The sequence below is a fragment of the Benincasa hispida genome, chromosome 9, assembly GCF_027475165.1.
Source record: "Benincasa hispida cultivar pf3 chromosome 9, pf3_genome.v1.1, whole genome shotgun sequence".
NCBI classification, from domain to species: Eukaryota; Viridiplantae; Streptophyta; class Magnoliopsida; order Cucurbitales; family Cucurbitaceae; genus Benincasa; species Benincasa hispida.
Genome location: NC_143486.1, coordinates 24237474 through 24263539, shown reverse-complemented (window position 1 = coordinate 24263539; position 26066 = coordinate 24237474). Strand labels below are relative to the sequence as shown.

The window sequence follows — 26066 nt, the reverse complement described above, 5'->3', positions numbered from 1 at the left end:
TAGATTAGATTTCCTTTTGAATATGATACTTTATCTAATTAGGAAATGTATTTTTTAGAAAATCAATAATTAAAGTAGTAGATAGGTTAAATTTTTTTTTTTGAATGAGTCATTTTCTCTAATTAGGAAATCCATATTCTAATTGAATTAGAAATTTCACAATCTAACTAAATTAGAAAATTCATAATCTAATTTATTTAATTAAATCCAAATTTCTCTTACCAACTCAATTTAAATTAATTATCTTCTCTAAGTTGGATCCAAACTCCAAAATTCAAGAGGATTAAATTTAAAACCACAATTCCTCTTTTCCTTCTTAAATTTCAAATTCCTTTTAATTTCCAAATTCCTAATTCTTTTCCTTTTCTTTATTTTCAAATTCCTAAAATAATTCAAAAATTCCAAATCTTTTATCAAATTAATCTCAAACCAATTAACTTCTCCAATTAACTTAATTTTGGCTCCAAAGCAAAATTAAAGGGAACATACAATCCAACAGTTGAGATAAATTACATCGTTCTAAATATTTAATCAATTTAAAATCACACTTTCTCCCAAGTGAATTAATCCAATTTCCCCTTAAATTGAATTAAAATTCCTATTCTTTACAAATATCTTTTAAATTAATTATCTTGCTTCCCAAATTAAATTTTTAGTTCCAATTTATCCAAAATAACGCCAAAATATTTCAAGATAATTTAAAGAAAATTACATGAAAATTTGGGGTGTTACATCAAAACTAACAAACCACGAAAGAAACTAGTCTTGAAAGGCTAGATGAATTCTTCCAAAACAGAACTCTGCAAGAAAAACTATAACCACAAGTGAACAAAACAACTGAGGATAAGGTTTCTAAAATGGCCAACCAAACTGAATATTGTTGATCGTGATCCTAAGCAAACTACCAAACGCTCACTGAATGTGAAAAATGAAGAACCAACGTCCAACAAGACTGTAGGCTTCAAAAGATGCTTCAACCGAATAACTTCTATTGGCAAAATATTGAAGGTCAATGAAACGACTTAAATTCAGGCCCCAAAGCCTTATTTAAATCTTAATTGTGGTGACTGAGGCATGATTTCTTTCTTCTATAATCCACACAACTCAATTAAGGAGTGAAATCTGGTAGAAATCGAACGATACCTTTCCACTGATGCTGCTGTTTGTAAAGCCTTAACCAAATGCTTTCTATCTTGAATTTTAATTTCCACTAAATATATGTTGGTTGTTTGGCAACGAGCACAGCGCTCGAAGCACCCTTTTATGATCGGGGTCGCCAAGAGTTTCTCGGTCTTTAACTAGCAGCTGGCAAAGTTGGCCCAGATGGTTGCTCTAACATCAAATTGATGTATCCTAACTAGCCTCAAGGAATAATCCTCTAAGAATCAAGTTTGTAAATCTTTTATTAGAATGATAATGTGTCTCATTCAAGAGGGGAAGACTAATATTTATAGAATTTTTTTATATGTGGGGGATAAAAGAGGAATTGACCTAAAATATTACCCAATTTACCCTATTTTTCCTCATCATAATGTTCCGAGAACATTTTGTTGCACATAGCTTTTTATTTATTTTTTAATAACAAGATATCAAACGTTTTGTTATAGTTTACACTGTTCAATTCATTTTTCCATTGTTCTGTTAATGTCATTTTAACGATACCAAGTTATTTCTTGTTTTAATTCACCCATATTAAGATTTATTTAAGCTTGCAGAGCTCCTTGTGACAGGTCTCCTTGGTTGCTCTGTCCTTCTGGAGTTTTCATTTTGCAAGCTTATGTGCATTTGGGTTACTCGCATATGTTGGGTACATCATATATGCCTTTCCTTCACTATTTCAATTGCATCGATTGAATGGGCTGCTGCTTGTCTTCATTCTCTTCTGGGCTATTAGCACATATATTTTCAATGTAGCATTCACATTTTTGAATCGGAAGATCGGAAAGGTATTATTGAATTGACTTCATGTCAATTTCTTCAGTAGGACACATGCATCAATGGCAATCTTTCTTGGTTATGTTTGCAGGACATGGATGTTTGGGAGATGGTAGGTTTGTGGCATTATCCAATACCAGGATTCTTTCTGCTTGCACAATTTGGCCTTGGAATTTTGGTTGCCTTAGTTAATCTTGTAAACAATTCAGTTTTCCTTTGCTTGTCTGGTGAGGACGAGCGTTCTTCAAATGACACCTCAAGTCCTAGAGGTAACTAATGATTGATTGATTGCCACTTCTCTATGCTACTTATTATGTTAGCTTATCTTCTTTCAGTCATTGCTATGTTTTTTATGTACCTTATGTAGCCTTTTTGCTTCTGTTTTTTTTTTCTTTTTTTTTTTTTTTTGAAAGGAAACAAGTTTCTTTATTAACATAATTGAAAGAAACTAATGCTCAAAGTACAAGAGAGTGATACAAAGAGCGTTAAACATAAGACCTATTGATCAGGAGGTGCATCCGGACATCTCAACTAGGTTGACACCCCCTTAACGGGCATCATATCCAAACAAAGCTAATCTCAAAGTAAAAAGATTCAAGGCTAGAACACAACTCTTACAACGAAAAAACTAGTAGGGGTACATAAAAGGCAGCTTCCCATCAAGAATACTAAAACAAAAATTGAATGAAAAGAAAAACAGCCTAAATGCAATAGCTAAAGTCTGCTGTAGAGAGAAGTGCCCACCAGCTTCTAAAGTGGAGGAAAAATAAAAGCTCGCCAATTCAAATTTAGCTCCTGGGTTGAGTAAACTTCAAAGGATCTTGATAAAGTGCACCAAGAAGAAGCGTTTAACCGAGCAAACTCAAACGATCTAACCAAGGGGAAGCTTTATCATGGAAGACTTTTTGGTCTCTTTCAAACCATAATTCAGCTAACAAGGCTTTAACCGCATTGCTCTAAATCAATTTAGGACCTCTCTTAAGGGCTGGCCCCACCTGTAACTGCAAAACATTGCTCCTAAAATCACTACCAAAAACCAATTTAGCATTTTTGATGCTGTTGGGATTTGTAATCAGTTGGTTTGGCTGGTTTCCCTTAATTCTTTCGTATGTAGCTTTTATTTTAAAGCTGGTTGGTTTGGATGTTTGTTAGATTCTTAGGCTGATTGGTCAGTTAAGTTTTATGACTGATTGGCTGCCTTGTTAGCTTGTTATGGAATTAGTTATTCCATTTCATACCTTTATATAGCTGCCCCTATGTTGAAAAAAAGTCGTTCATTCAATAAAGAAACTTTGAACTACACAATTATCTACAACATTTTTTCCCTTTCTTTTTATGCCGGCTAACGTTGTGTCACAACCATGGATCATGTCCCATTTGCTTCCATTATTATCTTAAATCATATACGAGCCATTGATTTTTGTACCTTCTGATCCCAACGAAATTTGCATTCTTTTATTGCTGAAGCTCAGATAATTTTAACGTTGAAGTTTCTTGGGATTTGTGAAAGTAACTGTGAAAAAATTGATAGAGTATTAAGAATCAATAACTTCTATAACCAGTCTACAGTGATTACTGTTTTTTTTTTTTTTTTAAATATTATGTATACAATATCAGTTTGTAGCTCTCAAATAGAGAAAATGACCCATTAGGATACATATTTTCAAATACTAAACTGGTTTTTTTAATTCTCAAATAAAACCATTGCCCCTTCGATCTAAGGCTCTGATGCTTGAGAAAAAATGAAGAAAAAAAATTGTAGAAGCAATAATCAAAATATCAACATAGTTAAAGAAGCTTCTATTTAATAGGTGCTGTTTATAAATACAATTTATTTTGGTATTGAATATAAAATTTTGAAGATTCTTGGAGGAGTCTGATCCTTGGCTACATCATTCATTTGTCCTGTATTCTTTATTACCTTAAAGATATTGATCATCTTCCTCTGAATTTTATTTGTATTTTTGTCAATTCCTTGATAGCGGTAAAGTTGGGTCCTTTACACAATTTAATTTTCAGAGGAAGGAGAGACCAAGGTATTAATTGTGGCAACTATTGCATGGGGTCTGCGCAAAAGCTCTCGAGCTATCGTGCTAACTTTGATATTCCTGGTTGCAATGAAGCCCGGTTTCATCCATGCTGTGTATGGTAAGTTTTCCCGTGCCAATTAATAATCATAGTGAAAATTTGCGTAATTTCTGGTTGTTTCTTATGACATGAAAGCTACAAATTATGATCTTATTTAATTCCTCAATTTTCTTTCTTTGTTTCAATGTTCAGTGGTATTCTTCCTCCTATACCTTTTGAGCCACGAAGTTAGCAGAAAGATGCGCCAGTCTTTGATTCTTCTAAATGAGGTTCATTTTGCATTATTGTATCTTCTTCAGATTGGCTTGATATCGGATGTGTTAGACCGGGAAAGTTCTTTGTGTAGGGAAATTCTGTTGCAACTAGGTACGTGTGCTTTCATCCACGGATGTTATATTATGATATTAAAATTCGATGTTCTGTTAGGGGGTTTGCTTATTTCATTTTATCACTTGTCGCCTCAAACTCTTTTCAAAATAATGTTGAAAGAATAAATTACGAGTCTATGACAATGAAACAGGTTGCAGTGACTATTTTCAGTGGTTCAATGCAGGTCTCCTTGGACGTGATAGCATGTGGGAGTTCCTGGAAATAACTCTGCTTGCTTGCTTTTGCACAATTCATAACCATGGTTTTGAAATGCTATTTTCATTTTCTGCCATTGTGCAGCACACACCTAGCCCCCCAGTTGGATTTAGCATTTTACGAGCTGGCCTTAATAAATCAGTTCTGCTATCAGTTTATACAGCCACAACAATTAATTATTGCCATGATAGTCATTCGCATGGTATCAATCAGACCTCATCGTTGATTATATTGAGTCTACCATTTGATCTGTGATACATTACAAAAGGAAGAAACTTACTGTTAAGATTTTATTAAATCAGTTTGTTGGATTGCGAACTTTATTTTTTGTTTGAATTATTTTGGTTGAATCAAATGATGCATGATTATCTGGCCATGTCAGCTCATCTGCTAATCGATATAACCCAAGGTTAATTGGGAAAATAAGGTTTGAGATTTGTGACCAGGAACTTCCTTGAAGTTGGGTCATAACGCTTCAGCTGTTATGTATGTAAACAGCCTATGTGGACATTTTTTAAACCCTTCGGATCTAATCTATTCTTTTGATGATTATGGATGTGCAAATTTAAGATCCAACAACTTTAAGCGGAAGAGTTGTGAAAAGCTTTGTCTAGGAAAACTTTTTTGATGCATGCAAGGGAATATCGTCGCTTCAACTCTAGTAACTGTCTGTTTTTAATGTTAGAGTGACAACTAATTGCTTCCACCCAAAGTTTATTACAAAAATCCTGTCTGAACATAACACTTTAGCAACCCCAACAAAAACCTTGATCTTTCCCTTGCCATCACTATTTTGTTAAGAAGTGTCTGATTGGTGGATTATACTATTTTCTGTTAGGTTTCCTTCTATCAATTTAGATGCAACCATAGTTTCAATTTGATATGAATTAGCAATTGTCTTGCTTAAAGAAACTACAAAATAATTTGGTTTTTATGTTTCATCATTTGAATCAACACTGGTGGTTCTTTGGCTCTGTTTCCATTTGCTATTGCATAATTTGTATCGCTCATTTATTTATTTTTTACTGCAGAGAGAAAAATTGCTTCATTTCTCAGTTCCATTGGAGAGAAGTTCCTATCCATGTACAGATCATGTGGAACCTATATTGCATTTCTGACTATTCTTCTCACGGTGTTCTTTGTCAAACCAAATTATATATCATTTGGTTACTTATTCCTTCTTCTTGTTTGGATGATTGGAAGACAACTGGTTGAAAGAACAAAGAGGCGACTGTGGTTCCCGTTAAAAGCCTATGCAATTATAGTTTTTGTCTTCATATATTGTTTAAGCAGTTTCTCCAGCTTTAGGATATGGTTATCCAGATCAATTGATCTCGATTTTTATTTAGGATTCAACTCGGAGGCTTCATCTTTGCAAAATTGTTGGCAATCATTAGCTGTATTGATTGTGATGCAACTTTATAGCTATGAGAGAAGGCAGAGCAGGTATAGCAGCTCCGATGAACCTGAGCTATTAGAATATGGGAGACTTGGGTTTATAAAACGCTTCCTTATTTGGCACAGTGACAAGATTCTGTTTGCTGCTCTTTTCTATGCATCCATATCACCGATCAGTGCATTTGGATTATTATATCTACTTGGGCTTGTCATATGTGCCACTTTACCCAAGATTTCACATATCCCATCAAAGTTGTTTCTGGCATATACAGGAGTTATCATGACAGCTGAATATCTTTTCCAGATGTGGGGTAAACAAGCTGGAATGTTTCCTGGACAAAAGCATTCTTATTTGTCTCATTTTCTGGGTTTTAGAGTATTTCAGCCTGGATTTTGGGGTCTGGAATTAGGCTTGCGCGGAAAAGTACTAATAATTGCTGCATGTACTCTCCAATATAATGTCTTTCGCTGGTTGGAGAGGATGCCAGGTTCTGTTTTAAATAAAGGGAAGTGGGATGACCCTTGTCCATTATTTGTCTCGGAAGAAGATGATTATGACATATCCATTTCTAATGAGAAAAATAAACCATCATTAGACTCCGGAAGATTGTTTCTACAGCAGGAAGGTTTGGATCATATTGTAAGGCCATCCTTTGTCTCTGGTCAGTCTCAAGTGTCTCATTCTGCATCTAGTAAAAGAGACAACTCTGAATGTAGCAGCAGTAGGAAATATTCATTTGGATTTATATGGGGAAGCACCAAAGAAAGTCACAAGTGGGACAAGATTCGTATTATATCCTTGAGGAAGGAAAGATTTGAACTGCAGAAAATCATTTTCAAGATATATATGAAATTTTGGATGGAGAACTTGTTCAATCTCTTTGGTCTCGAGATAACCATGATCTCCTTGCTTCTTGCCAGTTTTGCTTTATTGAATTCTGTCTCGCTGTTCTATGTTGGGTTGCTGGCTGCCTGTATTCTTTTGGATCGGGGCATTATACGTAAACTATGGCCTATATTTGTCTTCTTGTTTGCTTCCATTCTTATCCTTGAATATATTGCCTTCTGGAAGAACATGTGGAATTCAAATTGGCTTATGCCAAGCAACACTGGTGTCCATTGTCATGACTGCTGGCGAATCTCTAATCTGTACTTCCAATTTTGTTTGAACTGTTGGCTGGGTATAAATCTTCTAGCTGTTGATACTTTGTATTCAGTCTTCAGATTAATCAACAAGATATCTTCCAATTTGCCTGCTTTTATTAGGCTCATTTCCAACCCCCCCCCCCCACCCCCATCTTTTGTCAAGAAGTAAGCTTTCATTGAATTCGTGAAAAGTTACAATCATATAAATATCCCCCATTGGAAGATTGATTATTAACATGTCAGACAATTAGGTAAAACAAATATTTTGAACCATGGTTCCAGATACAGCTTTGAAAGACCTGAACTATAGATTTATTTGCTTGAGGATTGCAATTGCAAGTTCTCTCTATCTCTCCTTTTAATAATTACTTCAACCTTTAATTGAAAGAAGGGGTTAAAATATGGTATGGTTTCTCAAACCCTTTTGGTAGAAACTTATCCTCAAAATTCTTTTATAGCTTAAAAACTTTAAGGTTGTTGATAGAATATTTTTTGCTGTAGAACGAATATGCTTAGTTTGTGACGGTTACTTTTGCTTTCCTTGTAGCCAGCCTACCACTTGCATTGGGACATTGGCATACTAAAAATTTAGCCGCAATTTTGCTTGTTATTATTTATCTTGGAGCTTTTCCAAAGACATAGTTTCTCCTTATTTTGGTGTGTAATGTCCATGTTACTTGTTATGCAGGACTAACTGTCGATGATTCAAGGATGCTTTTCAGTTATTTTGTGGTGTTCATGCTTTCATCTCTGAAACTCCGTGCTGACCATTTACCCGGTTTCTCACTATCATCTACTTATCGTAAAATGATGTCCCAACGCAAAAATACTTTTGTTTGGAGGGATCTATCCTTTGAAACAAAAAGCATGTGGACTATCCTTGACTACCTGAGGCTCTATTGCTATTGTCATTTGTTGGATCTTGTCCTGGCTTTGATTTTGATTACTGGAACTCTTGAATATGATGTACTACATCTTGGCTATCTTGCCTTCGCACTGGTTTTCTTTAGATTAAGACTTGAAATACTGAAGAAGAAGAACAAAGTATTCAAGTTCTTGCGTGCATACAACTTTGCTCTTATTATTCTATCTCTAGCCTACCAATCTCCATTTGTAGGAGAAGTTAGTGCTGGCAAGTGTGAAACCATGCATTACATATTTGAGATGATTGGATTTTACAAATATGATTATGGATTTCGAATTACTGCAAGATCTGCTCTCGTTGAAATTATTATCTTCATGTTGGTCTCACTCCAGTCATACATGTTCTCCTCTCAAGAGTTCGAATATGTATGTCGGTATCTTGAAGCTGAACAAATTGGTGCTATTGTTCGTGAGCAGGAAAAAAAAGCTGCTTGGAAAACTGAACAGCTACAACATATCCGTGATTCTGAGGAAAGCAAACGGCAGCGCAACTTGCAAGTCGAGAAGATGAAATCAGAGATGCTCAATTTGCAAATCCAGCTTCACAACATGAACTCATCTGTTGATGGCAATAATGTTTCTCCAAGTCCAGGGAATGAATCCTTTAGAAAGCGAAGCACCTCTAGGATACATGACGATGCAATGACCACTGATATAGAGGGAACACTTGGGAATGCAGAGCAGATAATTAGAGAAGATTCTTCTCCCCATCCTGAATTGCAGGAGTCTCTTGCTAATATGAGAATAGGAATAACAACAGAGTCGAGAATGCACTCAATGGAATTACCAGTTGCAGAAATTTGTGAAGTTGATTCTCAAATTTCAGATGTATCTTTGGATTTGGATAGAAAAAGGAAACATAAAGGTTCAGCAAAAGGAAACCCATTAATGTCTGCTGTACAGTTCATAGGTGACGGTGTTTCCCAGGTACAGTCTATTGGAAATCAAGCTGTTAGCAATCTTGCAAGCTTCTTGAATGTCACCCAAGATGATGACATTAATGAACAGAGCAATAATGAGGACAGAGTTTATGATCAGATAGAGAGCCAGGAAACTAGGTATGCACATTTAGAGCGTTCTTCCTCACTGCAATCTGATAAGAGTTCTGACCCTGCAAGTATGCAGTTGGGAAGGATTTTTCGTCACATATGGGCTCAAATGCGGACCAACAATGATGTCGTCTGTTATTGTTGCTTCATCCTCGTCTTTTTGTGGAACTTCAGTTTACTTTCCATGTTTTACCTTGCAGCTCTCTTTGTCTATGCCCTGTGTGTAAATACTGGTCCTGGTTATATGTTTTGGGTTGTCATGCTAATTTACACAGAATTGTACATATTGCTACAGTATCTGTACCAGATAATCATCCAGCATTGTGGGTTGAATATTAATTCGGACCTGCTACAGGAACTGGGATTTCCTACACATAGAATTACTTCATCCTTTGTTGTCAGTTCGTTGCCTCTGTTCCTTGTTTATTTATTTACTCTATTGCAAAGTTCTATAACTGCAAAAGATGGCGAGTGGATGTCCTCTAATGCCCTCAATAAAAATGCTGTCCCCAGAAGACAGAGTCTTGGACATTATGGTTTGACTGAGAAGGCATATGAACTCCTATACCTAGGGAGAAAAATGATGATGTTTGTACTCAGGAGTTTGTGCAAGTACTGGAAATCACTGACGCAAGGAGCAGAATCTCCACCTTACTTTATCCAGGTGTCTTTGGATGTCCAAATATGGCCAGAAGATGGGATTCAGCCAGAGAGGATTGAATCTGGAATAAATCAGATGCTTCAAATTATCCATGATGAGAGATGTAAGGAACAGAACCGTCGACTTTGTCCTTTTTCTAGTAGAGTCCATGTCCAGAGCATTGAAAGGAGTAAAGAAAATACAAAGGTGGCCTTGGTTGTTCTAGAGGTAGTATATTCTTCTCCTTCAACTGATACTTGTGCAGAATGGTGTGACTCTCTTACTCCTGCAGCTGATGTAGCAAATGAGATTCGGCTTGCACAACGCAATGGACTTGTTGAAAAAACAGGATTCCCATATCAAATACTCTCTGTGATTGGGGGAGGCAAAAGGGAAATTGATCTATATGCCTACGTATTTGGTGCAGATTTGACAGTGTTCTTCTTCGTTGCAATTTTCTACCAATCTGTCATTAAAAATAATAGTGAGTTTCTTGACGTGTATCAACTAGAGGATCAATTCCCCAAAGAGTTTGTGTTCATCTTGATGGTAAGTGTAACTATCAAATATACTTCTTTGTGATTAAAATCTTGTTACTTTCATATTATCCATTCTTGATTTACAGATTTGACAATTGTAGGAGGTGTTCTCCTCCTTATGATCTGGATTTTTTATTTTTAAAACAATTCAAGAGAGAAACAACATTATCCACATAGTGCCATTTTAGCTTCTTCATTAGCCCTTAGTGGTGAAGTTAACCAAAGGGACTAATGAGAATGTAAAACCCTCGATAATTTACACTTATAAGAGGAGGGGCAAAAAGGGAAATGGACTAGAGAAGTTTGTTACAAAAAGAAATTGGAGGAGAGGATTCTTTTTCAGGAGGTATAGTGGGAGGAGAATTCGGTTAAGACCAAGGACCACCATCAGCTGTTAAATAGGGCAGTCAGAAACCATGGTAAAGAGAAAAATAGAGGTGAAGATAAAATAAGAGTTGAGGAGCTTTTATGGAGAGATTTTCCAGCTCTTTCGAATTTCCGCTGGGCTCCTTCGTTTTGTGGTTGTTGTTTTCATTTTGAGAAGATTGTAGTTTGGTGTTTCAGCTACATTTTGCTCCTTTATTAATTGAAAGTTATTAAGTCTGAGCTGTATTCTTCCTCTCTTCCTGTTACTTTTTTTTGTTCTATCGTTCGTTCCTTGGTGTGAATCCGTGAATAGGGCCGAGTTAGGACTTGGAGTCTTAACAAGTGGTATCAGAGCCATAATTCTGGGGAAGAGTCGAGCAATGACTCAAAAACAAATTGAAGAGAGGATGGAGACGAGTGAGAAGGAGATGGTCGGATTGAAGGAACTGCTGTGCGGATTATGCAAGAATATTGAGAAGCTGACGGAAGAAGTCAGAGAAAGTAACTCCGCTTGGAGGAAGGAGGAAACGGTGATTACCAAAGGAAGTACTTTCAAAGCAAAAGGGAAATCGGACGGGGCAGAATCGTCCCAAACGCACGGAGTTGGAAACACGGATAAAGGTAAGTATAAACGTTTAGAAATACCTCTTTTTACAGGGGAAAATCCGGAGTCTTGAGTGTACCGCGCTAAACACTACTTTGACATACATGAGCTATCAGACGCAGAGAAGGTCAAGGTGGCTGCTGTTAGTTTCGCCCCAGACGAGGTAGTTTGGTTTCGATGGAGTAATAACCGGAAGGCCATAACCACTTCGGAGGAACTGAAGAAGAGACTCTTTGAGCACTATAGAACCGTTGGTGAAGGAACTTTAGGCGCTCGACTGCTGAAAATCAGGCAAGACGGTTCCTATCCAGACTATGTAAAAAAATTTGTCACGTATTCGGCACCCTTACCGGAGCTATCAGAGAGTGTGCTGAAGGATGCCTTCATGAACGGGCTGGAACTGGCATTGCAAGCGGAAGTAATCAGCCGTAACCCTAAAACATTGGATTAGTGTATGCGCGAAGCCCAACTTGTGAACGATAGGAACTTGGCCCTGAAGTTAGCACTAAGTGATATGGGGGTTGGTGGGCTTAGAAAAAAAGGAGGCCCAACAAGGTAAGAAGGAGTACTCAGAAAAAAATCACGTGAAGGGGCACAAGGTCCTGCCCATGAAACAAGTATCTATACCGGTCAAGAATTTCCCATTGAAGAAAGAAACCCCCTTGAAGAGATTGTCGGACTCAAGAGTTCAAAGAATGCCTCGATAAGGGCCTTTGCTTCCGGTGCAATGAGAAGTATGCACCCGGGCACCGTTGTAAGGTAAGAGAGAATCGACAGCTAATGCTCTTCATAGCCAACAAGGAAGAAGACCTGGTAGTGGAAGAAGTTGAAGAAGAGGAAGAGAAACTCGAACTGAAAAACGTAGAAGTCATGGAGAAAGCCGAGCTTGTGTTGAAATCGCTACTAGAGTTTTCTGTAAAGGGGACCATGAAACTGAGAGGAGAAATAAGGGGGAAGGAGGTGTTGGTGCTCATTGACCCGGGAGCAACACACAACTTCATCCATCAGGATACCGTGAGGGAGCTCGAAATTCCTTTAAAACACCCGACGAAATTTGGGGTAATAATTGGCAATGGAAGCGAAATTGAAGGGAAGGGAGTATGTAAAAACGTGGAGCTTAGATTGCGAGGGTTGGTGGTGAGGGCGGACTTTTTGGCAATGGAGCTTGGTCGGATGAATGTGGTGTTGGGGATGCCTTGGTTGTGCACTACCGGCTTCATGAGCATCCACTGGCCTTCGTTAACCATGACTTTTTGGTCGGGAGACTCACACATAACCTTACGAGGAGATCCATCCCTCACAAAGGTGGAAGTATCTTTCAAGACCCTGAGTAAACAATAGGAGGAAGATGATCCGGGGTTCTTAGTGGATTTTCAACATCTGGAGATCGAGAATGAAGAGGGGACAGAGCAAGAGGATGAGGCCAAAGTTCCAACTAAGCTAACGTTAATGATTTTAGCACTTTTACAACAAAACTAGGATGTTTTTGAAATGCCAGCTACGCTTCCTCCTAAAAGGGCAGTCAACCACCGGATCACTATCAAGGAAGGCTAGGATCCTATTCATGTTCGACCGTACAAGTATGGCCACGCGCAGAAGGAAGAAATAGAAAAGCTGGTGAGGGAAATGATGCAGCCCGGATTCATACGCCCCAGCAGAAGCCCCTACTCTAGTCCGGTGTTGTTAATCAAGAAGAAGGATGGGGGATGGCATTTCTGTGTTGACTACCGAAAGCTAACCAATTGACCATTGCCGATAAATTTCTAATACCGGTTATAGAAGAACTTTTCGATGAACTATATGGAGCTGCGTTGTTTTCCAAGCTCGACCTCAAGTTAGGCTATCACCAAATCAGAATGAGGAAAATGACATTGAGAAGACAGCTTTCCGCACTCACGAGGGGCATTATGAATTCCTAGTGATGCCGTTTGGACTCACCAACGCACCTGCCACTTTACAATCACTTATGAATTAGGTTTTTCGCCCTTTCCTACGTCGCTTCATTCTTGTGTTCTTTGACGACATACTTGTGTACAGCCCTGATCCTTCCACCCACGAGACTCACTTGGGAGTAGTGTTCAACGTCCTGAGGGATAACAAGCTGTATGCGAATCAAAAGAAATGCGTTTTTGTCAAGAACGGATACAATACCTGAGGCATTGGATTTCACCACAAGGAGTAGAGGCGGATGGAGAGAAGATTCAAGCCATGGTAAATTGGCCACGACCAACAAACGTGACAGAGTTGCGGGGTTTTCTTGGGCTAACAGGATACTATCGGAGGTTTGTAAAGGGATATAGTGTAATGGCAGCACCTCTCACCCGATTACTTCAAAAGAATGGATTCATTTGGAATGAGGAGGCGACCAGAGCGTTTGAAGAATTGAAAAGGCAAATGATTTCCTACTCGGTGTTAGCTCTGCGGATTTCGCCAAGCCATTCATCATTGAGACTGATGCTTCGGGGATCGGTCTAGGCGCTGTGCTATCTCTAGGGGAGAAACCAATCGCCTATTTCAGCCAAAAACTATCCCCACGCGTCCAGGCCAAATCAATCTATGAAAGGGAGCTGATGGCAATGGTTTTGGTAGTTCAAAAGTGGAGGCACTACCTTTTGGGAGGGAAGTTTACAGTCATATCCGACCAAAAGGCCTTGAAGGTTCTTAATCGAGCAGAGGGAAGTGCAACCCCAATTCCAACAATGGCTTACCAAGTTTCTGGGCTATGATTTTGAAATTCTCTACCAACATGGTCTACAAAATAAAGCAACAGATGCCCTATCACGCGTTCCCCCAATAGCAGAGTTACACACATTGATAACCTCGGCCGTAGTGGATATGGAGTTAATCATCAAGGAGGTGGAAAACGACGAGGAACTTCAACAGATCATTGCAATATTAAAGGAAGACCCGAAAGGAAAACCGAATTACCAATGGAAGAACAATAGGTTGTTGTACAAAGGGAGGCAAGTCATCCTTCGCAAGTCATCGTAGATCCCGACCCTATTACATACTTTCCATGATTTGGTGTTAGGGGGCCATTCCGGATTTTTGAGAACTTACAAAAGGATGAATGGAGAACTTCATTGGCCAGGAATGAAGGCGGACATACAAAGGTATGTGGAAGGTTGTGAAGTCTGCCAGAGGAATAAAACAGAGTCATTGTCACCAGCAGGGTTGCTACAGCCACTCCCATTCCTGAATTGATAATTGAAGAATGGACCATGGATTTCATAGAAGGTTTGCCGAGAGTAAGGGATTATGATACCATACTAGTGGCTATGGATCGTCTAAGTAAGTATGGACATTTCATTCCTTTGAAACACCCCTTCTCAGCTAAACAAGTGGCAGAGGCATTCACCCAAGAAGTGATCAAACATCATGGCATACCCAAGTCCATCACCACTGATCGAGACAAAATTTTCTTAAGTAATTTTTGGAGGGAGATGTTCACCACCTTGGGAACTTAGCTGAAAAGAAGCACTGCTTTCCATCCTCAGACAGATGGCCAAACCGAGAGAGTAAATCGATGCCTTGAGATGTTTTTGCAGCGAACAACCCTCACGATGGAACAAATGGTTGGCATGGGCTGAACTTTGGTACAACACTACTTTTCATATCTCAATTCGGACCACTCCATTCCAAGCGGTTTATGGTAGGCCTCCCCCACCACTAGTTTATTATGGGGATAGAAAATCATCAAACGACACTGTGGAAAGGCAACTGAGAGAAAGAGACTTGGCTTTGAACGCCCTTAAAGAAAACTTGGTGATAGCGCAGAATAGGATGAAGAAAAATGCTGTTCTACATAGAAGGGAGCTGCAATATGAAGTGGGGGATGAAGTCTTTCTTAAACTTAGACCATATCGTCAGCGATCCTTGGCTAGAAAAATAAGTGAAAATTTGTCTCCAAGGTTCTATGGTCCTACCAAATATCATAAAAGATTGGGGAAGTCGCCTACCGTTTGAACCTGCCGCCAGAAGCAGCCATTCACAATGTGTTCCATGTGTCTCAACTCAAGAAGAAACTCAGACAAGCGTAGCAAGTACAACATCTTCCTTCTATACTATCGGAAGACTTCGAATTACAGGTTAGTCCTAAACTAGTGTTAGGAATAAGGTGGAATGGTGAGTTAACTACTCAAGAATGGTTGGTTAAGTGGAAGAATATGCCAGAGAGTGAGGCCACTTGGGAGTCCACACCAGCCATGAAACAACAATTCCCAACGTTTCATCTTGAGGACAAGGTGCATTTCGAGAGATGCGGTATTTTGTAAAACCCCCGATAATTTACACTTATAAGAGGAGGGTCAAAAAGGGAAATGGACTAGAGAAGTTTGTTACAAAAGAAGTTGGAGAGGATTCTTTTTCAGGAGGTATAGTGGGAGGAGAATTCGGTTAAGACCAGGGACCACCATCAGCTGTTAAATAGGGCAGTCGGAAACCATGGTAAAGAGAAAAATAGAGGTGAAGATAAATAAGAGTTGAGGAGCTTTTATGGAGAGATTTCCCAGCTCTCTCGAATTTCCGTTGAACTCCTTCGTTTTGTGGTTGTTGTTTTCATTTTGGGAAGATTGTAGTTTGGTATTTCGTTTACATTTCGCTCCTTTATTAATTGAAAGTTATTATGTCTGAGCTGTATTCTTTCTATCTTCCTGTTACTTTTTTTTGTTGCTATCGTTCGTTCCTTGGTGTGAATCCGTGAACAGGGCCGAGTTAGGACTTGGAATCTTAACAGAGAATTTTGAGTACATATGTTTTCATTAAAGTAAAAAAATAAAAATAAAAAAGAAATGTTCGTAGGGGTGTAGTTGTTTGTGCACACAAAGTGCGAAACTGCATGTTTAATAATGCTATGAAAGCAATAGAGAACTTAGTTAACGGTATTTTGAAGATAATTGGTTCCAAAATTTTGTCCATATGAAGTTGCATGATTGAATGTATAAGCTTCCCTTATCTTGTTGCGTCTATTCTAAGGATGCAATAAGTGTTATTGGTGGAATGTTCCTAGCTTGCTGCCATGATAGATATCCTGCTGAGCATTTTCATTTTACCACATTGTGCTGGGACAGTTATTGCATGATGTGCACCGCTTGTGCATGAAGTCCTTAAATTTTATGGAAAACTTTTCTGAAGTAACTAGAAGAGATGCAATGTAGAATCAAATTTAAGGTTTCATGACTCACGTAGCTTTGATATGTCATCTGCTACTCTTAACTAAATATATTCTGTGCCTCAGATAATATTCTTCTTGATTGTGCTCGATCGATGCATATACCTCTGCTCATTTGCCATCGGTAAAGTGATCTTTTACCTTTTCAATCTTGTTCTCTTTACTTATGCGGTAACGGAGTATGCATGGCAAATGGAGCCTTCCAATCAGCACGCTGGAGAGTTGGCACTTCGAGCTATATTTCTTGCAAAGGCAGTTTCTTTAACACTGCAAGCAATACAAATTCGATATGGTCTCCCACACAAAAGCACCTTATATCGGCAATTTTTGACGAGTGAAGTTTCAAGAATTAACTATTTGGGGTATAGGCTTTATCGGGCTCTTCCCTTCTTATATGAATTACGATGTGTGCTGGACTGGTCATGCACAACAACTTCTCTGACCATGTACGATTGGCTAAAGGTGATTATTTCATTGTTCTAAATTTACCATTTTATTTGAAACACCTTGTTGAGATCTTAATCTTATAGATAATATAGGAATATTATGGCTCGAATAAATTTTAGAGAAAAGTCTATTTGTGCCCTTCAACCTTTTAGATTGTAGTCATTAAAACCATAGATTGACAATTGTATTAATTAAAATTCTAAACTTACTTAAGTGGATCAATTTAAACTTTTTGTTAAGTGATTCAAAACTGTTTTCACTTGATTTCATTTAAAAATAAATTAATATCACCTAAACAGCAATATTCTACTCCCTAAAACCTACTATCATAGTTCTTCCTAAATGAGCAGGGAAAAATAAAGGAAGAAGAGGAGAAAAAACTGTTCATGTTTTTCAAAATTACTTGTATCAACTTGATTCCAACATTTCTCTCTAATATTGAATTTATCTCTACATTAAAGAAACTGTACACGTGTGAGATTTACGCATTGTGAATTTTAAAACAAAATCGTAACGGTGGGTCTAAATTGATTTCACCTTTGAAAGTTTAGAGTTTTTAATTAATACAATTATTAGTTTAGGAGTCTAATTGATTCAACCCACAAAGTTTATGTGTAAGCTCTTGATAGTTTTGTGTTTTCTTCTATATTTTCTGATCCACCCTGCGGTCTGGAATGTCGAGTTTAAAATAATAGATGAATTTCTTTTCTCAGCTGGAGGACATAAATGCAAGCTTGTACCTTGTTAAATGTGATGCAGTCTTAAATAGATCTCAGCACAAACAAGGAGATAAGCAAACTGTAATGACGAAATGTTGCAATGGAATATGCCTGTTCTTCATATTAATCTGTGTGATCTGGGCTCCAATGCTGGTAAGGAACTTCAGAGCATTAATTGTTGTATGCCCAAATTTATATCTAGTGAAATTTATTAATGTTTTGGGTTCCCATGAAGATACTGCAATGAGTAGGCCCGATATCCCAATTATCCAAAAAGAAAAAGGAAAATAAAATACATGTTTTAGGACCCAATGAAGTGCTGCTTCTCTATTTTCTGTTTTTCTATATTTACCAAAATTTTCTTCCCTTTTTATCATTTTATGAGCCTCGGGGTTTCTCTTTTAATCAAAAGAGGGACATGCTTACCATTTAGAAGTTCTCTAATGTCAAAAGATCTAATTAATTATCGTTTATTATTTGCAATTGAAAGATTTACACTCTCCACATAATGACATAAAAGGTTAATATTTTGGTTTTGTCATAATTTGCACTCCGTCCATTAAATTTATGATTCTTTTATAATCTTCTTGCATACCAATGGTATTGTGAAGGATAGGATAATAAAAATTATTGAAGAACTCGAGATTAGAACTTGTAAGAGATTGTTTAGAGAAAAGAAGGCTTTCGAAGGGCATTCAATATATATATATAGATAGATAGATAATAGATATTCATCCGTACATGTATGTTTTAATAAAAAATCTCCACTTGACAAATTAATTTTGAATGTTGCTAACAATTGAAACTCCTTTTTGTTACAGATGTACAGTAGTGGCAACCCAACAAATGTTGCAAACCCAATCAAAGATGCCAGTTGCCAGGTGGATATCAAGACAACTTCAGGAAAATTGACTCTCTACCAGACTACTCTTTGTGAAAAGATCTCATGGGACAAATTGAATGCAAATATGGTTCTTGATCCTGGAGGTTATCTGAGTCCATATAATCAGGATGATATTCAGTTAATTTGTTGTCAAGCTGATGCAAGTGTCCTGTGGCTTGTCCCTGGTGTGGTTCAGTCCAGATTCATCCATTCCCTTGACCGGAACCAAGATATAAGCATTTCTTTCACTTGGATACTCACCAGGGACAGACCAAAAGGGAAAGAAGTTGTAAAATATGACCGAGTCATTGATCCTCGGGATCTTCCCAGTCAATCTGATGTCCAGAAAGTTCTGAATGGCTCGTTGAATGGCTTTCGGATAAAAAATGTTTACCAAAGATACTTCCGTGTCACAGGCTCTGGCGATGTTAGACCTCTGGAACAAGAGGTATTCCCTACACCGATATTTTTGTCGTTAAGATTTGTTAAGGTATTGATATAATTAAATTTACATAACTCATTAGCTTAAACTTTTAGGTCATTGGTGATTTAACATGGTATAAAAAAGACGTCCTATGTTTTCAAATCTCGTAATGTCATTTTCTCTCCAATTAATATTAATTTTTAATTGTTGGACTTATTATAAATTTTAGCTCACAAGTAAGGGGGAGTGTAGAGCAATGATATAATTAAGTTTCCTGTGACCTTTTAGCTTAAGCTTTTGGATTGATTGAGATTTAACAAGAGTCTTACCATGCATATAACTTCTAGATTAGTTACACTTAAGCCATATTTACCAATTCATAATCAAAATTGGTGATATTATTATGGAGATTCCATTGATTGGTCGATCGTAATGGGCCTTAATCGTGGATTACTTTTAATCACGTTTACTTGAGCATTTTGCAAATTTAATTTGATTACGATTGAGGTTATTCACATCGTACGCTTACAAACGTAGGGAATACAAATTGTACACTTAATTTAGGGGCTAGATTGTATGCTTAAAAACTTGGATTAAAGACAGGGACCAAACTAGATTATTCTGCAGAACTTAATTGCATGTTTGAAAACTCATGAATCAAATCACAGTAAGGAAACTCATGGTGCAGTTCACTGATTGAGGATTTCTAGATCTGGGGTCATTGTTCTTCATCTACTGAGACAGAAGCAACTGATATCATTTCTATGCTTGTGTGAGATTTTATTCAAACAACTGATCCGGTTATCATTTACAGGAAAGTTTCGTCAGTGCTGATCTCATCTTGAACCGTAACAATTACAAATGGTGGTCCTTCCATGACATCCAGCCAATAAACGTCAGTGAATGTGGATCTTTCACCGGACCAGTAGCCTTTGTAATCTCTGAGGAAATACCACCTCGTGAGTCTGATTAAAAGCATCTAACAGAGATGATTAATAGAATGAAGTTTCAAAATGATAATACTGACCTTAACATTTCTTTCAGAGGGCATTCTGGGTGACACTCTCAGCAAGTTCAGCATCTGGGGTCTTTACATAACCTTTGTTCTAGCAGTTGGCCGTTTTATAAGGCTTCAATGCTCTGACTTGAGAATGAGAATTCCCTATGAGAATCTTCCTTCTTGTGACAGGTAATGTAACTAAATTCACATTTCCAATCTATCTCTGCTTTTCTTATTCGTTGAACGACGAGAACATTAGTTTATATATTATAATCAGGCTTTCAAAGAAAGTTTCAGACGACAAACTTTTCTACAACAAAGCATAAGATCTATGCAGAAAAAGATTTTTAGATTAAAATAGCAACGATGAATCCCGAAGGAGACACAAACCCGATGAATCCCAAAGGAGACACAAAATCTAGTGGGCATTCTAACTAATCAGTAAAATCACTATCATAGTTTCAACATCATAATTATCACAATATGGTTCTATGACATACATATATGCCTCAACATCATCTCATACAACCTCATAGAATCAAATATCATCTCATGCTAGCATTCAAGTATCTATGTGCACAAGTATAAATCTTTTAGATTTCCTCAATCATCGGTTATACTAAACTATCAGTCCATCATGTCATCGTTCTGTCATACTATTATCTATCATACTAACTACATCTAGTGCCTGGCCCATGGACAGTTCCAGTAGTAAGATTACTTACTCAAAATTATGTTTAAGCGACTAGCAAAATAATCTTCCTCCTAGCTTAGATGAATCTTGAATCAGGCCTACACATAAACCAAATTTACAATTAATAAAAAGAGCTTAGTTCCAATAACCAAATTAACCAAATAATTCCCAATAATCTTACCCAAAGTGTATTGGTCAGAACATCACCCCATGCTACAAAATCAATACAACCCAACAACTCTAGTCACAAATCCAACCTTTACTCTCGATGGACAGCCGCTTTGAACCTTCAATTCCAACCTTTTATCTCACAACTGAATCAGTGAATAAGCCATTACTTAGTGGATATCAAAAATGATCAACAAAGATCCGGGTAAGCTTGTCGAAACCACAACCAAATCCTCTTGACAGTACACTTTTAACTTCAAAGCTTCTCCAAAATTCGATTTTAAAGCCCAAACAAATGTGTCAATAGATTGAAGCAGAACACCATTAGCCAATAAATCCAATTAAAATAACACAATCTTACCCCAAATCCACAAGTTCCAACGACCCTTACTGTTGGCAGCACAAATGACGAGAAACGACGGATCCGAAGCACCCTTGCGTGACTGACGGCAAGCGACCTGGCCGTTTGGGTGTGGGTCTTCAGATTTGGGCACGAATGACCGTGGAACTCGAGACTCTGGGCGACAACCTACAACCCACAGAGACCAGCGCGGGTTGGCGAGCGATACCATCGGGGTTCAACGATCGGAGACACGGGTGATAGCGTGAATCGAGTGGTGGCGACTGTAGGGAGTCGAGTTGACTCGGGAGGCACGCTGCTGAACAGATGCTCGTGGTCGGAAGAGGGGGCTCGACGACGCGACTGAAACGGCTAGGTTGATCAGCGTGAGAGGGAGGCAACGCGAATGGACGACTGGAGGTTGCTTAGGACCTGAGGCAGGGAGGGAAAATTTTGAGGGAGGGGGTGTTGCATGAGGGAAGAAAAAGAAAGGGAAAGGAATAAGAAAATAAATAAATAATATAATATAATATATTTATTTTATTTTATTCTTTTGTATTTTATTTTATGTTATTTTATTTCTTCCCTTCAACACTTATTCTTTTTTTTTTCTCCAATAACTTCCAATTCAAAACTCAGCCACTTTTCTCCAAAATGACTTCAATTTTCGACAATAACTCCAAAATTAAATTCAAATGACAAAAGTCCAAATTTCACAATTTTCTTTGATTAAACAATTAAATTGAAACATCCCTTTATTAGTAATTACAACTCAGTAATCCAATTAAATTTCCAAAATTCCAAAAATGCCCTTTAGCACTAGAAATTACCAAAAGTACAATAGGAAAAAAAATTTGGGACGTTACAATATATATATATATATATATATATATAATATTTTTTTTCTTCTTTTCCAATTAAAAAAAAAAAAAAAGAAATCCCCCAAAACTCTCAACCAACAACCCTAAACTCCAAAATAAAATCCTTTTTTTTTTCAACCTTACAAATTTTCGGGACGTCACAGTTATACTATACGGTGATAACTGATAACTTGTTTGATTTATCTTGTATCCATTTTGTATAACCTCAATATATTTCTGGTCAACTACCTCTTCTAATACGAATTGGTTATGTGTTGAAATATTGTTATAGGTTGATTGCCATTTGTGAAGACATATATGCTGCTAGAGCTGAGGGAGAGCTTGGAGTTGAAGAGGTCTTATACTGGACACTAGTGAAAATCTACAGGTCCCCTCACATGCTGCTTGAATACACAAAAATAGATTAGACAGTAAAGTCTAAGCAAACATTTACCAGATACCTAGATCGTCATTATTGAAACATGGGGCCCAGATACGCATACGTATACTACTAACAACAGTTATAGTGAAAGCCAACCTCATGATCGGTGCGTTCTTGAGAACATGCTATGTTTCCTTAGTATATGTTGAATACTAGGAAAAAATTAATTGTGGATTAAACATTCACATTTATAGATGTTATCTGGTTAGTGTAATGCATAAATTTTAGCTTCAAAAGAAGAGGGATCAGGCTTTCATACTAATTCTGCAAGTGAATGTAGGGTTGAGAGCTTTGTTTTTCACTTTTTTTCTTTTAGTTGTTTATATAGTTTAGATGCTGACTTTAATTAAAAGAGCCAGTTTCTCAGTTGCACTATCAATTATTATCGTTTCTACTCTTTTCGTTGATGTTTAATCACATCACTAAAAGTAAATAGAATCTAAGATCGTTGGTTCATGCCTCACTTTGTAACTATTAAACTAAAAAAATCCACATTATACCAAACAACTTAAGTGTCTAACATTGATCTAGCATTGTCTCTTGCACTCTCATATCAATGAGTATGAGCTTAAACTCGGAAATATAATTTTCATTTCAACGGATAGATGTAGAATGCAAGGATTATGGATTTGTATAACATAGTCGAATAAGGGCTTGTTTGCAGTAACTTTTTAAGTGAAAAAAGTGTTTTAAGAACTTAGTCAATGATGAATTAGAGAAATGAGTTTGGAAAAATACTTGGAGTTGGGCACTCCTAGAACCTCCTCTAAGAGTATTTTTATTTGATATATTTTTTTAAGTTTTTCTTTTCTAGAAAAATAATTACTTTTAATTATCTTATGAAAACTTAAAAATTGTTGACTTAACTACAAATATTTCGAGGAATCATCAACTTTAACTTAAACTTAGCAAGAAATATCAATTCTTACACTGAATTTTCAACTTCATCAAATTATACTATGCATATATACCAGTGTTGCAGTTCTGAACACAATTTAAGTGATGTATATAAGTTTTGTAATATACATCTTAAATTTGAAAAAGAGCCGCAGTTTGTCAAGTTTTTATTCGAAGTATTATTAAAATGTACATTCTCAATGTGTCCAAATAAAACATGTTTAACACAATTCATAGGATCCATACAAAAAGGGACACAAACGATAATTTTTTTCTCTTTTTTTCTTTTGTTGATAGATACGCAATTATAACTTAAAAAGAATTTAGATTTTGGAAATTTTTTTTAATACAAATAGAATGAATTATTTGAATCATGGACCTCTTGATCCTCAATAAAAGTTACGCTCTTCTTGACCTTTTGGAGTTTTTTCAAGGCTTTTAAAAGGCTCTATGTAAATTATAGTAAAAACATTTACTTAAACAACAATATGAGCAATAAGCTTTGACTGCATCTATCTTTGTGCTTACTTGTAAAAAAAAAATGGTACAAACAATAGGATAATCACTATTCTACATCTTTCAAGTCTAGAACCATTCACAAGGATTTAAGATCAACAACAATAGTAAAAGAATGCTGCAAGGAAACCGTTAAGGGGGTGTTTGAGATAATGAGTGGAATAGTGAAAAGTAAGGAATTATGAAGTCTAGGGAGTTCTGAACTCCCGTGGCCTATAGTATAAGAGGTTGATAAGATATAAAATTGATGTTTTTTAGTAATGAGACCCATAAATTCCTTAGGCTAAATAAGGAGTGGAGTTCACAAACTCCTACTTCTCAACTCCTAACTCCAAACACCCCCTAACTGATTTTCAGTTGGTATGGGCAGATTCATCCTTTGTTTTCTTAATTCTTTTGGCACTGCTGCTATTTAAGCCCTCTTTCAAAATGCTTTCAGGTACAGTTTCTTCCATTACTTTCGGGACTGCAAAACTGAAGCTTGAAAGAGGTATATCCTTGTATTCTGGATTTGCTTCTACAAAAGCTAGCATCTCTGTAGAGGATCTCACTGTCTTCCCTGTGGGTGTAACATAGTAAGCATCAAATTTAGAGAAATTCTTTCTCAGCACTAAGCGTCTTGTGAAACCGTGTGGTGTCTTTGGGATGTTGGGTTTGTCAATTCCCCAAGTTCGAGTTGTATCATAGTCGATATCGGGAGGATTGTCACAAGAAGTATCGGTTTTTCTAGGGCAAGTAAATGGTTCTTCTATCATCTTGCTTCTAATATCCTCGTACTCCTCTTGGGTACTTATCAACCTCCATTTGAAGCATTCCTCACATTGTGCAGCAAATAGACCTACTGGCAGCCGTGCTGACTGTAAACAGAAACCAATAGCACACCTTAGCCTACACCAAAAAAGGCTTCTAATAACTTACATGGATTTCTTATTTATAGATGTGGATTTCTTATTTATAGATGCAACAATCAACGCAACAACAAATGAAGACCCCTAGCAAGTTCTAAATTAAAATCTACATGAGTTTCTTAAATCACTGATTGACCAAAAAACTTAAGCTGATGAATGAAGACAAATTTAATATTATATCATCGAACGGAGTTGTAGTTCTAAAATTTGATTGCTAAAACATGAGAATAAGAAAATTCACTTCCTCCTCTAACTTTCACTTCTTTGTGAGTACAAAAAATAAAGAATACAATGACATACAAAAATCAAGCCCTAAAAAAGCTTGAGGCCAACACCAACTACAAAAAGGACTTGAGCCCAAAAGAACAAGATCAATATCATAAGTATAAAAATGCCTAGAGAAGAATGCTCACAGATGAGCATTAAACCTATGACGAACTTTTAACTCCAAGAATTGGAAACACTGTCCAAATTGTTCCATTAGAAAGATAATTGGGCATCCAAATGATAATATGATTTCAAATAACCTTTTGGCTTTGTTAAACAAACTTACAGAAAAGACTATATGCAAGGCACACACTTAAAAACCAACTGAATTAAATTGAGTGTCCCAGAACAGCTGACTGAATATCAAAATAACTTCCCACAGCCACTGCCAACAAATATTTTAGCACACTTGCACGTTGATGAATTACTGTAAGATTATGTTTGAATTGCTGCTTAAATGAGCATTAATTCTCACAAAATACTTGGAGCTAGACCTACAAACTAATATTAAGTTCTCTTACACCGCCTGTTTCCATAGTTAAGCAAAACTCAAGTAATTATCTCGTTCAAATCTCCTATTTCTGAGAAATTATTGCAGGAGACTGCCACAATGTAACCGATAGTTTTGCACCCTTGATTATTATAGCTACATTCAATAATTTTTCCTTAGTTACCGTGAAAGATCATAGTACTTCTTAAGCAGCATCAATTTTCTAGTTACCTATTTTCCAATCTTCCGAATTTAAGGGTTACAATTTGCGAGAAGCCAAATGACAGAGAATTGAATCTGATCAAGATCATTGGGAAATTAAGGAGGATATACAGAATAAATTGGAGGAAGAGGATACAGTTTCCGTCGTACCTTCACCGGCGTTTTGGGAGGCCTGGCGGCGGCCATGTCGCCCGACGATCCCCCTCTCTCCCTCTGCGGCGTGATCTCTAATTCCCTCTGCCGACCGCGGAAAGCCGCTGTTAAATGAATCATATCTTCATATTTTGTTAAAAGTACAATTTTAAAAGATTTTTCTGTTGCTGATATAACCAAAGTATTAAATTT

At 37.0% G+C, this 26066-nt stretch overlaps 2 protein-coding genes across 2 annotated transcripts in view; one reads left to right on the top strand and one right to left on the bottom strand.

Annotated features, from left to right (window-relative positions):
* Positions 1-22800, top strand: part of LOC120086459 (piezo-type mechanosensitive ion channel component) — a 37296-nt gene extending 14496 nt beyond the window's left edge. The window contains exons 9-21 of the mRNA XM_039043131.2: positions 1731-1946; positions 2027-2204; positions 3955-4083; positions 4216-4389; positions 4577-4810; positions 5640-7187; positions 7841-10314; positions 16511-16906; positions 17605-17763; positions 18432-18941; positions 19732-19876; positions 19962-20106; positions 22272-22800. Of these exons, the coding sequence (XP_038899059.1) occupies positions 1731-1946; positions 2027-2204; positions 3955-4083; positions 4216-4389; positions 4577-4810; positions 5640-7187; positions 7841-10314; positions 16511-16906; positions 17605-17763; positions 18432-18941; positions 19732-19876; positions 19962-20106; positions 22272-22407 (6444 nt within the window). The 3' untranslated portion in view covers positions 22408-22800. The remainder of the gene's footprint in view (positions 1-1730; positions 1947-2026; positions 2205-3954; positions 4084-4215; positions 4390-4576; positions 4811-5639; positions 7188-7840; positions 10315-16510; positions 16907-17604; positions 17764-18431; positions 18942-19731; positions 19877-19961; positions 20107-22271) is intronic.
* Positions 22801-23807: 1007 nt separating this feature from the next.
* Positions 23808-26066, bottom strand: LOC120085180 (methyl-CpG-binding domain-containing protein 4-like). The gene is made up of 2 exons (XM_039041069.2): positions 25872-26066; positions 23808-24691 (listed from the first exon to the last, which is right to left on the bottom strand). The coding sequence occupies exons 1-2, from the start codon at positions 25992-25994 to the stop codon at positions 24188-24190; spliced, it is 627 nt and encodes a 208-aa protein (XP_038896997.1). The 5' UTR covers positions 25995-26066; the 3' UTR covers positions 23808-24187.

Coding starts and splice junctions, on each gene's coding strand:
- LOC120085180 (XM_039041069.2), bottom strand. CDS start 25,994: ATGATTCATTTAACAGCGGCTTTCCGCGGTCGGCAGAGGGAATTAGAG. Junction 24,692..25,871: donor CTCCCAAAACGCCGGTGAAG/GTACGACGGAAA, acceptor TTCTGTTTACAG/TCAGCACGGCTGCCAGTAGG.